This window comes from Centruroides sculpturatus, unplaced genomic scaffold (genome assembly GCF_000671375.1).
Source record: "Centruroides sculpturatus isolate CEXI.00-Female unplaced genomic scaffold, Cexi_2.0 scaffold546, whole genome shotgun sequence".
NCBI lineage: Eukaryota > Metazoa > Arthropoda > Arachnida > Scorpiones > Buthidae > Centruroides > Centruroides sculpturatus.
In genome coordinates this window covers 332,156-346,329 of record NW_019384706.1, presented here as the reverse complement: position 1 = coordinate 346,329, position 14,174 = coordinate 332,156, and the positions used below count along the sequence as shown (strand labels likewise).

Sequence of the window (14,174 nt, the reverse complement as noted above, 5' to 3'; positions counted from 1 at the left end):
GAATATTCACGAGGCATACACATACCAGTTTTATTTTTGTGGCAATGCAAAGTTAACAACTGAGAAGCAGCGATAAAAATGCCAAGTTTTACAAGGTGATTATACAAATTTCTAACACATATCTTCCAATTCTTGTTAACCTTTTAGCATATTTGTAAGTATTAGAAAATGAATTTTGAAAAGTTGATTGCTCAAAATCATTCAGTAATTCAATTTACACTGAGGAAGGGCTGCAGAAAAGAGAAAAATCTTTTTGTATATATATAGTTTATGTTCATAAAACATCTACAGATGCAAATTTTACACATTGTTGCACGATTAAAACAAGAATAAGATATATTTAAAAAGCACAACAACTTCAAGAAATCATTATCATTCTTATGCAGAATACCATCAATGGGTGGTATATTTTATTTTTCTTCCACACACAACTAGATTGAAATCAAATCTACATATCAAAATTTATCAGAATATTCATATTTCCTCTCCAAAGTACAACTACAAACTATGTGATATCTATCACCTATAATGGTATCGATGAAGCTTCATGCAAAGAACGTGATTTGCTAGGGGAGTTATTCTATGTTTTGTTAGTTTATTGCATTTTGCCATGCGAAATTTTAACATAACTGCATAAATTTCTTTCATTATTGAACCTGTATCAAGTTACTTAGACTGTGTTTTCTTATATATTTATGTACGATGTTCCATTTGAAATGTAACAACAAAAAGTGAGACTGTACAGCTTAAAGGCTTCGTGATCTATTTGTCATCTGTAATTGCACATATCAACTACTAATCTTCCGCAGCTGGCGCGCAAACATTGTTATGTCTTAAAAATAATTTATGCCTATTGTTTTTCCCAAATGAAATGAGCAATAAAACAATTTAAGTTATTGCGAGAAGCAACCTGTTGATCTTTGAAATGTTTTATTTAGCAATTACAATTATAAAAATATGTAAATGAAATGTGTAATTATGCTTCTGGCTAAGAAAATAAAATTTTTAAAGTGTTTTGTCTGTAACCATTAGCACGCCAGTTTTAAATAAGGCATGTAAACATACAAGAATTTTTACATTATATATTTGTACAACTTGCTTGTTACACAATTACGGTATAAAAAACATTACTCAATGAGAATCTAAATGGTCCTCTGCATCGATGGAAAGTTGCGTGACACTAACATCTACAATAGAAAATAACTCATGAAAAATTTTGGTTACAAGGCAAGCAATTTGTTAATTAAAAAGTGGCAAATTAGAAAGTATAAAGTTCTTACCTCCTACTATACATAGATTCCGACCCATAGTAAAAGAAACAATATACCGAATCCCAGAAAAACAGCAGCCACCAGAGAAATTAGCAGTTCCTTAAAGAGATCTCTGGTGAATTTTGTTGATGTAACTTCATAACTAGAGGATCTGTTAAGTTTAATTAACCAAAATGTTTATTTTTCTTGTTTTACATATTAATAGTATATAATGGGTATATTCTAAACTATTTACATGTAGACAAAAATTTATATTTGGAGCTTTTGAATAGTAAACTGGGTAAGTTAAGCAAGTGTTATAGTTTTGTATCTCATTCCAGGCTTTATCTAGAATTTCTAAAATTCAATAAAAAAAATTGCATTAAATACTTTAAATTTGATGCTACAATGACCAATGCTTAGAGAAGAGAAAATAGGAAAATATAGTCAAGTAGCTTTATGTGAAGGTGGTTCCATAAATTTGATATTTGCCAATTACCAAATAATTGCTTTTTGCCAAAGTGTTTGCATGTGGCAAGCATATATGTACATTTTTATTCTTAACAATTTCCACTCTTATTATCTAACTGGTGCTTATAAATTTTAGAGTGGAAAGATATTCATGAGGCATATACACACTGCTTTTATATTTTTGGCAATGCAAAGTTAATATATAATACTCAGTACATATAATATGGTCATTGTCAAGCATTGGTTCGCTGGGAAAATTACGAACATTTGTCCAAGGTTCATTCCCTTTGATTTGGCATAACATACCAGCAAGTGGAAAATGGTGAATAATAAACATCTGTCAAGCAAAGTCATGAGTAAATCATCCACACCTTCCTGGCAGTAGCCAAATATTTGCTCGGTATTCTGCAAATATCAAACTTGAAATGTAAGTCCAATTAATTATACTTGATTGTAAGCATAATTTAAAAATATTTTAACAAAATAAAAAATTATATTAACATGATAGGAAATTTTATAGGCTAATATCCTCTGGCTACAGGCTAATATGACTCAAAATCATAATCCAACAGGAAAAGGGAATAATTCCAACCGTTCACTGTATCACAAGTTGGCACAATTCTGAAGACGTTGGAAGTTTATATGGGACATGACAAGACAGATAAACAGCCTGCATCATGATAACTTTGAAAGAGACAAACACCACACACGCAAGTGTAAACAATAGCTGTCAGCAAGTTGCCTAGCAGATATTCTACACACTAATAAGTTAGAATATTTCCACTCCAATAAATGTCTTAGAACTAACAAGTTTGGTCCGTATCAAAAGTTAACAGTTCATTCTGATTAGATCGTGGGAAACTACTAAGTCAATTTATGTATTTTCAGAAACAGAAAATCAATTTATAGTTTAATTTATGACAGCTTTCTTATTCAGTTTTCCATAAATCAATTAAAGTTATAAAAATGATTGTTCAATATATTACCATTCTTCTTCCTACATACTATAAAGGAAATATATAAAAAAAGATAGAATTAACAAGTCATAGAAAAACTATAATGTAGAATTGAATATAATTCTAGAAATAAGATATTTACATTTTCTGAAATTTAAATTACTTTCATATAATGTTAACATAAATTTTAAGCAAGCATAATTCTTGAACGGTAATTGCTTACCTTATGGGTCAAAATTCTAATTAAGCCCACTAAACCTGGACGTAAGGAGTGAAAGAATTTGAGGGGGCACAAAAATTCAAAATAACAACAACAACAAAATTTTATGCAGAAACAATTCATAAGATTTTAATTTACACTTATGTCTTATTTTGTCCTACTTAAAGGAATTATCAGTTTAGTAGTTTTAAGAAATTAATATATTTAGTACTTAGTGCAGTACTGATGATGGGTTTTCAACAGCAATGCCCATTATCTCCTTTTTGGGCTACAATTTCAAAAAATTGCAGACCTATAAATTTCCACTGTTGTCCATCTGTCTTTTCTTAATCTCAAGAACGAAATTAGATAGATAGATGAAAGATGAAAATAAATAAAGTAAAATAAAATTTAAATATGTCAGGCAATATGTGAAAGTGCTGACATCATTAGAGAATGTGCTGATTGGTTTAACTGAAACATCTTGCATGATGTTGCTCTCAAGTTGATTCTTTCCATAGACAGACTATAATTTAATTTAAAACTTACATATTCAATCAAAATTGTCTCCACTGACAATACACTTTTCCCAATGCAATGGAAATGCATTAATTAATGTCAATTTGATAGAAATCACAAGTATGAGAAGCCAAAAAGTCCTTAATGGTACTTTTTATTGCATCCTCTTCCTCGAAGACTTTCCTTGCCAAAAATCTGTCCAAATGTATAAAAAAGGGATGGTCTGTTGGCAAAAAGTCTGGAGAATACGGCAAACAGGAAAGAATTTCATTTGAATACTTTCAATTTTGAGATGAATAATTAAAGAACCACAGACTTCCAAATGATGCTCCTCCTCTCTCTCACAGAGTTTGTGTGATACCCATCTGTCTAGCTTCTTGACTTTCCCTAAGATGTTTAGATGTCAAAAAATGGTTAAAAATGTACAATTTTTCTGTGATTTTCTAGACATGTTCTGATTTGACGACGTTCTTCAATTCTGATTTTTGACATTTGTATTCCCGGAATGAAATTTTTGAACCAATGCCCGGTAGCCTGCTTGCTCACATAACCCTTGCCAAAAGTTTTATTAGTATTTTGGGTTGCTTTGCCTGCATTATGTCCCTGCTTATACTTGGAAATAAAAATTATTTAATTTCTTTTTTCCATGCCATTGGGAAAAGTACTCCTAAACACATGGAACTCACAATATAAATGAGATTACATTTTCAATTTGCATGTTATATGCATGCTCTTCCAATTGCAAATATACAACACTGTTCGCATGGGAAAAAGTTGAACTGCAAGACCAGAAAGTTTAATTTTAAAAAATGGCCATTTCATTTGCAACAACCCAATAGATTATATTCTCTGAAAAATACAAATTCTTAGTCAGATAGTAAAAACATTAAATTATTTCTCAAGCAAAGGTAATGCTAGTTTATAAATATTTTTGAAGACTGATACCCTTGATTTGAAGCATCAGACTATATACATATAACAGCATGTGGTCAGAATAAATACGAGCGGTTCTCAGCTTTTGGTCTTTCATCTTTCAGCCAATGTGTTCATTTGTAGATAATTTGATACTTTTAGCTTGATTTTTGTATTCCAAATTAGCATTTTTATATATTTTCAGCCAGTAAATCTAGTGGTGTGGGTAGAAAGCACTACTGCATGATACCTGCCTTAAAAGATTTTATCTTTTTAGTTCTGTAGAAACAGAAATATCTTTATACGGTAATATACAGCTTGATTGCTCAATTTTTGGACATTCAACTTTCATACAAATTAATCTGAAAGTGCATTTAATTATAATGTAAAGTGATAAAGTTTCAGATAGTGAAATAAAAGCAATAGCTGGTGTATCCAGGAAGCACTAGCTATTGCTTTTATCAGTGATCTTGCAAGAACTAGCTCTTGCCAAATGCACTGGTTACTTGTATAATCACTAAATTCAAGTTGCATGGGACCTAGATATTATTCTAAGAAAATGCATAAAATACTAGCTGTTGTTATTTTCACTTACACTCATTGTCTACAGCCACTCACTGATCAAAGATTGGCAGTGGAAAGGCATCCAGTCATATAAACAGGATGTTTTAGGAATGTTTGACCAAATTTTACAGGCTTATAGAGAGGAAAAAGCCCAAATAAACAAGTTAAGAGCCTTTCTTTTTATCTGAAGTTTAATTTGCAAATTATTAAACATCAAAGTGAAATGAAGTGATTTCTGTTTTTTAAGTCTAAGTATTAAATTGATTCATCAATCACAATTTAATTAATTAATTCCTTTTAATTAATTAATCCAATCAAAAATACCTTTGCAGCTGTTCATCAGTGTCTCAGATAAATGATAAAGAGACTTTCAATAGTCATCACTGATAGAAGAAGAGCAAGATCATACAAAATTAATGGATACAGAGGAGCAATTATAGCTAGAATTGGTGAGGATAGTAGTAGAAACAAATGGCTAAAACAATAAGTGCCCCTCATTTAAGTGTATAGTGTATTCTTTGTAAATGCAGAAAATTTTACAATAAAACAATTATTATTATTGAACTTCAAATAGATAAACTGTAAAATCAGTTTTTCTTCCAGACTTGCACTTTTTGTGATCTATGCATAAATTGCTGATAGGCAGGTAAACTAGTTTGTTTGCAAAGCGACCTCACCTACACAGATATATAGTCTGTCTGCTGTAACTTTGTTCACGAAACAAAGAAGTAAAGTGCCAACCTAATCAACATATGTTATAAAAATTATCCTTCTTAGTTACCTGTCTCATTGTAGAAACAAAGGCAGTGTCCTAATAAAAATGCAAATACATTAATTATTAAAAATTTAGTCCCGGAGACAACTGTTAAGAGTGCTGTTTTTTCGAACTATTTCTTGCACAAGAGTGCATGAAGTTATAGTGAATGAACTAGTAGATAACAAGACTATCAAGCTAGTTCACTTTTGTACCCTCAGATAATGGGCTTAACTGCCAAAAGTATTTGAGAAACTGCTACTTAATATATTACAAATAAAGCAGGTTTTGGTTTCTAATATGTAGATCATAAATGTAAAAATTTTATGACAAGTCAAAATTCTTTCTATCTCAAAAATAAAACAATAAAAGCTTGCCATGTTGGTTGGTATTTTTCTGTTATAAAATAGGAAATAAACTTTAAAAAGTATTTTTTCTCTTCAAAACTCTTTCCCTATTTTGAGATTTGAGAATATCTTCATTCAGTTCAACAACAAATACAAAAGATGCATTCATCACGAACGAATGATCTGACAAGAAAGAAAAAGGACAACTTAAAAGCCTCATAAAATGTTGCAATTTTAAGTAAATTATTAAAATTGTTAATAATTTTATATATAGCAGAGTAATAACTTGCAAAAAATGTATTGATTCACAAATTTACTTTATTAATCTGTATTTGTGTACACTAAACTACATCACCCTCATTGACTCACTGACCAACACAAAATGTGTGAATGGAAACAGACCTGTTATTGAAAAATTAAACAATACAATTGAAAGAAAGGGCATATTGCCTGGTAAAGCAGCTTTAATACAGCTGGATAAGCAAACCAATGATATAGACTGTTTCATTTGAAATGAGCCATGTTGGATTGCTTATCCAGCTGTATTAAAGCTGCTTTACCACACAATTCATCCAAAATATCATGTATTTCACTAGATAAATCTAAAATCTCAACACCCCATAAGATGTCAACATTTTACAAGGCATCAAGTGAATGCCTCATGAAATGTTGCAATAAATACCTTTTCGTTTTTAATCTTTTATGTCTTATGGCAAAAATTACATTATAAATATGAGAATTTAGCCACAAATTTTCCAAAATTTAGTGCAAAATGGGCATGAAAGAAGACATTTTTGGACCTGGGACAATGAAAAAAATCTAGCCACCCTAAGTCTTATTTATATGTACCAGTGCTGTATTTTGTAACAGTTGTAATATCTGCAAAATATTTCAGCTTGTAATATCATATAACGTATACAACAAATGTTTTTTTCAAAACTAACTGATATGACTCGTGGTTTACTTATGACACATTTAAAACCCAATGAGTCACTGGGACTCACAAAATCTTTAGGTTAACATATGCTCTGCATTTATTATTGCTACTTAGAACCTGAACAATTTTACTTATTTTGCCCAATTTTACAGAAAATGTGTTCAAGAATGTAAAGTAAATGAGTAATTTATCTTCATAAAGTAATTTAACTTCAGAATTAATATAGGCTATTGTGTTTTCATAATAAAATGAAGTTAAATTACACGAAGACAATTAAAATTACAACTGTTGTGTATATGTAATGCTCATATCTCATAAATAAAATATATGCAAAAGGATACACGAAGAACCATGCCATAAAAAATATTCCTATGCCAAGCAGGACCAAGGTCAGATGCGGATACACGGCCGGATTGACCGGACTCACGTATCTATTCATCATCTCGATATCCATCTGAAATGACAAAAAAAATATTATTTAATGTCATAAAATTAGGATCAAACAAATTTTGTAAACAAATTGACACAAATTAACATTTCCATATCTTTTGCAGATAACTTCAGTCAAAACTGGAATGATTATCCTATAAACAGGCTGCAAACAGCTTAATTGATGTTATAAAAATGAATATGTATGGCATGTTCATGTATATTTTAAACTGAATGCTGATCTTATTAAAAGAAATATATTCAATGTTGCTAATCTCCTTTATCAAATGAATTTGGAATTATATCTGGATTAGTACCACTCATTAGCTTTAAGTCAACAAAAAGAAATTCTAGTACACTTTACTCAATAAAATACTAAGCAAATGGAGTTGTTGAAACAAAAAAATTTATGACAAAATTAAAGATATTATAAAATGTAAAATTTGCTAAAAAATGAATGAAGTTACATCCTTTAATAGATTGTACAGTACGTGACAAATTTTTTCTTTTCTATCTGTCTGCACAGCATCTTAGTCCTTAAAACATACAAAAGAACCTCAAAAGAGTTAAAGGAGTCAGGATATTTATTTAGATTAATTGCTTTTTAGGATTTTCAACCATCTTCATATTGGCAACGTTCAACATTCTGACAATTTGAACAGAACACTTTGAAGATTTGTTTGAATTGTCAGTACATCAAATAATGTGGATCTGTAAATGGGATTGAAAATCCTAAAAAGCATTTAATCTGAATAAATATCCTGAATCCTATAACTGTGAGATTAGCCGGGGGTACAACTCCACTTAGGATCGTTCGTACCACTTAATCGGCAGCTAGTCGGTGAGACTAGTTCTCTAGGATGCAGATCACGAGATCTGATCTTATGTCAAGATTTGTTTGACCGGAGGGCTTTTATATACTGATCCAAATCGCGTGATTCGGATCTACGTCAGGATTCCGTGACACCAGTTAATCAAACTTATTAGACGCGGATTAACACGCGTACGCGATCTGATTCGGAAATGATCTGGGGAGACATTCTTATAGCATAAAACAAAAGTAAAATTTAATAAAACCAAAACAATTGAATACAAAAGATCAAATACAAACGATTATACGACAAGTTATAGACTACGACTTAATCTAAGCTAATGCGCGTTCGAGAGAGAGAGCTCACAAATCTATCATAAACATACGACCTGTTAGTTGTCGTCTTCGTTTCTGTAGATATAGGACACTTTGCAGATAGGATTCATCTTCTATCGTATGGGAGATTAATTCTTGCACAAAATAAAAAATATCACTTCTTCTAAGTGTAGACTCGGGACTTAGTCTATCTGACTTCGTTATGGGCGTTGGCCATCAGGAGGAAACTTATGTGGAGTCTGGACACTTTTCAAATCGGTCGGAGAACTCCTCGAGTTATGACGAATTTCTCCCTTTATTTCCAAACTTCGTCCAATCATCGTATAGTAACTCTTCGTGAGAACCGGCGAAAAGTGGGACGAAAGAGGGGTAGTCATTTCCCTTCTGAGCGAGATTTTTAACGGATATGTAAAAACAACGGATGTTCTCCTTGACGAAAAGGAAATAACATCTGTTATGTGGGGTTTTTCCCACGTTTAAAACTCTATTTTTCTCACCAAAAACGAAATATTATTTGGTGATATTATTTAAGAATATTTAATAAAACTTATTAAATGAGGCCTAGGGCCTTCCGGATCTCACATAACTCTATTGAGTTTCTTTCTTTCATTTTATATGCATGGAGTCATCTTTCCATATTTGAGTTCTAAGTTTCTTTAAATAAATGTTTCTCAGTAGTCATAAGGTAATTGGTGATATAACTTACATGTATGGTGGACATCACGCCTAAAATTTTTGCCTAGTTGGAGAGAAAATTCACACAAAAAGCCATTATCATTCGTTTGCTGTATGTTTTATTTTCTTACAAGCACTTTTGATGCAGTAAAAGGCATTATTCTCAGGTAGAATTGGAATCGTACCAATTTTGAACAAAATTTTAAATTGAAATGAGAACAGTATTAGCCGTTTGGAACTTTATAACATTTAGAACAAGAAACATTTTAAAGCTTAAATTTGAAAAATGCATAACGAGGCGCATGCATCTTAATACATAGAATAGGTGGAAGGTGTAGGAGCAGAGCTAATATAGATGTTTTAATCACTTGTATAGATTAATCCTGACTCTGGGCAAATTCAGGGTGGGATAGTTGAAAGGCAACAGCAACTTGGAGGAAAGGGACTCCTAAATGTGCAGATTTCTTTAGATTCCCCCTGAGTTAATTAGAAGGCCTTTCTATTACCTTCCACGCAGGCCTTTACCAACTCTGAGCTCAATGCCATCCACTCAGAAGTATGTGTGGCGGGTTATAGCCCTTTCAAGTATAATCACATCCTAAACTAGGTTAAAAGGTCCCTTTACCCGCAACTACCTTATGCAACCCAAGGGACTGGATAGTAGTCCATCCTTCCATATCATTTTGTGGCCATCTCACAGCCCGCATTTGCCGCATAGTTAGGCAAAACGCAAAATTTTACCCATTGCCCCCTGCCCAAGTCTGAGGAGACTTTTATGTAATGATAGGGATGTGTTTTCAATCCTAGAAAAGTTGGGCGTTTACTCCATTTCGTTGGAAAACCCAGTGTTTGGTGTACACACCCATTATATAAGGGTAACCACTAGAATGCTCTCTAGCCGCATCACTGAGCACCAACATTCTGTCCACTTTGGGACCGCGTGGTGATGCTCAGGAACTGTGAAGAAGGGGGCCAAGTGTACATTTGGGAGGCCCTTTTCACTGAGTTGCTGTCGCTTGCAACTCCCCCACCCTGAATTTGCCCAGAGTCTGGATTAATCTATACAAGTGATTAAAACATCTATATTAGCTCACTCCTACACCTTCTGCCTACTCTATGTATTAAGATGCATGCACCTCGTTGTTACATGTTTTTCAAATTTAAGTTTTAAAATATTTCTTGTTCTAAATGTTAGAAAGTTCCAAAAGGCTAATACCATTCTCATTTCAATTTAAAATTTTGTTCAAAATCAGTATGATTCCGATTCTACCTGAGGATGACACCTTTCACTGCATTGAAAGCACTTGTAAGAAAATAAAACATACAACAAATGAAAGATAAAGCCTTTTTGTGTGAATTTTCTCTCCAACTGGTAATTGGTGATTAATTAATTACTTCTATCTGCTAGGTAGGTTTTCATTGTAAGAGATTTCTATATATTGTATACTTATATCTATTTGGAATTTATAATTGAGTATTTTGCATATTTCTTAGGATACATCCTAGGCAGTAGTGTCCACTGACAAACACACTACCAACCATAGCAGACAAACCAATACAAAAGAATGCGCACCTCCAGAGTAACTGTACTTAACATGCAGCAACCATCTGTCAACACTTCTACATGTGCATGCAAGAAAGATTCTTTCTACCTATGGTAGCTGGATGCTACCATGTAGAATGCACCTTCAGCAATTATTTAGTATACGTGTATTGCATTGTCTAGAACAGGGTTGTCCAACCTTTTTACCTTATGGGCCAAATTAGTAATTTACTTATATTCAGTGGGCCACAAAGGTACCTTATATAAATATATGCTTTTAAAAAGTTCAAAATGTGAATAGTAAATTTTAAGAACAAACATATATAATTACAAAAAATACTTTAATATTGACAGTAAAAAAATTATACTCACACAAAATAAAAATATATTCAATGTGATTTTTGACATTGCTTTCCTTCTATAATATTGTCAATATTTGCATTTATGGTACTAGTCTTAATTCTAAGAATGTTAGTTAAATGGAAATCACTTAACTTATTTCTTTTAGCAGTCTTGATGTTTTTCATGCAGAAAAAGAATTGTTCACAGCAATATGTACTACCCCACATGCATAACAGTTTTCTATATAAAACAATTTTCTTGCACCAATTATGTCATTATGGCATCAAAGTGTATCCAGCAAAGCGAGAATAATTTTTACGACATACTTTACCAAAATAAGTGAAAATGTACCTAAAAAATTTAGGGGCCACAGTGCAGCCCACGGGCTGGACATCCCTGGTCTAGAACAATATAAACTCTGTCAACACAGTAACATTTAATCATATTCTCGACAAGAACATGCTTGAACTAAATTGTAAACATGCATAAAATAAAAGTGAAAATTCAAATACAGTATGTTAAATTTTTTTATAATTCAAAAACATGTCTGACTGGAGTGGAACATTAATGGGTAGCTCTCATTTGTTGTACAAGTGCCTTTCTACTTATGCCATTTGGGCTTCAGAGATTAATTGATTTGGACAAATATTTTATTTTTAAAATATAACTATAACAAGAATCAGCACTTCCATTATTGTTATGTCACATTTCAAACATTAGGATGCATCATTAAATATACAATTTTCATTTATATCAAAACTAACTCTAGAATATTATATGTTTAAAAAAGTTATAAGTTCAGAATATTTAATAATTTATCCAAATACATCCTGTTTGATAACAGAAAACAACTCTGTAATATTCATAAAGCATGTAAATCATAAAAAATAGATATCTATAGAAGTTTAAATCATTACTTATTCCAGAAGAAGTGTTTCAAACTTAATAATTTATGTTAAGTACAGACTATATAGATGAAAATAATATAGTGTATTTACCTACATTTCAAGTAGAGAAAACAAAAAGATTTGAGCTTATAAATGACTATCTTTACTTATTTAAATTGTTTATTTATAATTTTTTAAATAGGTATCCACTAAATGACAAGATTTTATCTCTACAGATAAAACCCACAAATTTACAAATAACTTTGTTCTATCTTTATAGAACACAAAGTTACTTATAAATGCACTAAAATGAAGATGGCTCCAACATTTGGTATTCATCAATAGCCGAATAATTGCCTTTCATCAAAGTATTTGCTACATAAGCATGTATTTACACGCAATTATTTGCCAAGCATCGGTTCGTCATAGGAATTGCCCAAGATTTGTTTCCTTTGATTCAGTACAATATACCAACAAGAAATGGGAATAGAAACATAATCAAATTATCACCTTCAATAACCAGGCTATAACTGTTAATTTAATGATTAGGAAATTTGCTACTGGAGGTAGACATTAGGCACCATCTCTTAACGAAATTAATAATTTATTGAATAATTTAGAACCATCCAGAAGAAGAGAACCGACCTATGGTGGGGTTTGAACATGCAACCTCCGCTTGCTGTGCAATTATTTAGTATTAATCATTAAATTAATAGAGCTATAGCCCAATTATTTAAGGTGATCATTTGGTTATGTTTCTATATATGTATCAGGTTTTGCAATGTTTAATATACTTAAGAAATGAGAAATGGCAAATATTGAATATTTGTCAGAGAAAATCACAAGTAAATCATCTATACTACTTGGTACCGGCAAAATGTTTGCTCAGCATTTGGCAAATACCAAATACATGGAGCCTGATTACGCAAGAAGTCACCTTATCTCCAACCCATAATCACAATTTGCTTGAATTGCCTACTTAATTAATAGTTACATGTCAAATGGAGCATTTACTTTAATTAACAATGTTGCCAAAATTTCATCTTACAGGTGTTAGAAAACATACCACTACGTAACTTGACATTGCATGATTTCTACTACATAAACATAATTTCTTGCATGTACCGACTAGAGGAAGAGAAACTTCTCCCCGAACCTGTACAATACATTTAGAATATGTACATGGTTATAGAATACACACTAGCAAAATTAAATTACATAAATATTCACATGTATAAATTGTAAAGTTTCATCTGAAATTATCATCTATTTTTCAGTGCATTTGGCCTGTCCTATAAGATATAAGGGAAACTTTAGTGAGTATGTATCATAGGGATTGTTCGTAGCCTATAATCTGTTTTGTTTTGCTTATATAGGGATGGTCTATAACCCTCTCCCAAGATACAGTGAGTGGTAAAATCATAAAAATTATAAATTTACAATCTTAAAATTTGCAAATTACATACAAAAATCATCGCAAATTAAATAAATTGGTTTAATTATGATGACGAGGATGCATGAGTTTAATCAAGATGATTATGTTTAAATGTAATCAATTTCATGGTATCCAGTGATGAGATGATGCCACGTGTACTTATACAAAAATTTGAATTTTTCGTTCGGTTAAGGACTTTTACATATTTTATGCTTAATAATGATTAATATATCAAATATCTCGATTAGATTCGCACGCTTACCATCAATGGTGAAGCCATTTTTTCTTTAATTCTGCAAAAACCTTCTTCTAGTCAGCTCCCTCGACTTCTACTTCCACATCCGCTACTAGATGGCAGCTCTAAATATTTTAAATTCATAAATTTATTATCAGTTATAATAAATTTTAATATAAATCTAGTTTTATTAACTTATATAACCAGCGTAATAATAAAATAATACGATTACTGCAATTCGTTGTAATTTTTTGTTTTCGGTCCGATAATGACGTAACGCATTTTCCCATTTGATGAGCATCGATATTCTTGAATTCTTAAGAACTGATTTAGATAATTGATAACAATAATATTAATATTAATAACTTTTATAAAATTAATATTTATTGATTAATAATTAATTTTATAAATCAAACGTTAAACTATTTTGTGTTCCATTACTGTTCGTCAGATGGCGGGAGTAACCTGAATAAGGTCTTCAAAGTAAAATAAAAAAATAATAAATAAAAACTGTTTGAACTGAATGAAATTAATTTTTCCTTTATAAATATTTTTAAAGCATAAAAGCATAT

General features: G+C 31.3%; 1 protein-coding gene across 1 annotated transcript; it reads right to left on the bottom strand.

Moving 5' to 3' along the window:
• Positions 1 to 1,066: 1,066 nt before the first annotated feature.
• LOC111627688 (transmembrane protein 258-like) lies at positions 1,067 to 13,727 on the bottom strand. Its single transcript, XM_023371304.1, has 4 exons — positions 13,630 to 13,727; positions 7,251 to 7,363; positions 1,281 to 1,413; positions 1,067 to 1,187 (listed from the first exon to the last, which is right to left on the bottom strand). Exons 1-3 carry the CDS (start codon positions 13,645 to 13,647, stop codon positions 1,287 to 1,289), a joined length of 258 nt encoding a protein of 85 aa, XP_023227072.1. The 5' UTR covers positions 13,648 to 13,727; the 3' UTR covers positions 1,067 to 1,187; positions 1,281 to 1,286.
• Positions 13,728 to 14,174: the final 447 nt, after the last annotated feature.

What these genes read in the sequence shown, in the direction of transcription:
- LOC111627688 (XM_023371304.1), bottom strand. An exon ending in TTTATGGCATGGTTCTTCGT is followed by an intron (nt 1,414 to 7,250) that starts GTATCCTTTTGC and finishes CAGATCCTCTAG; the next exon opens with TTATGAAGTTACATCAACAA.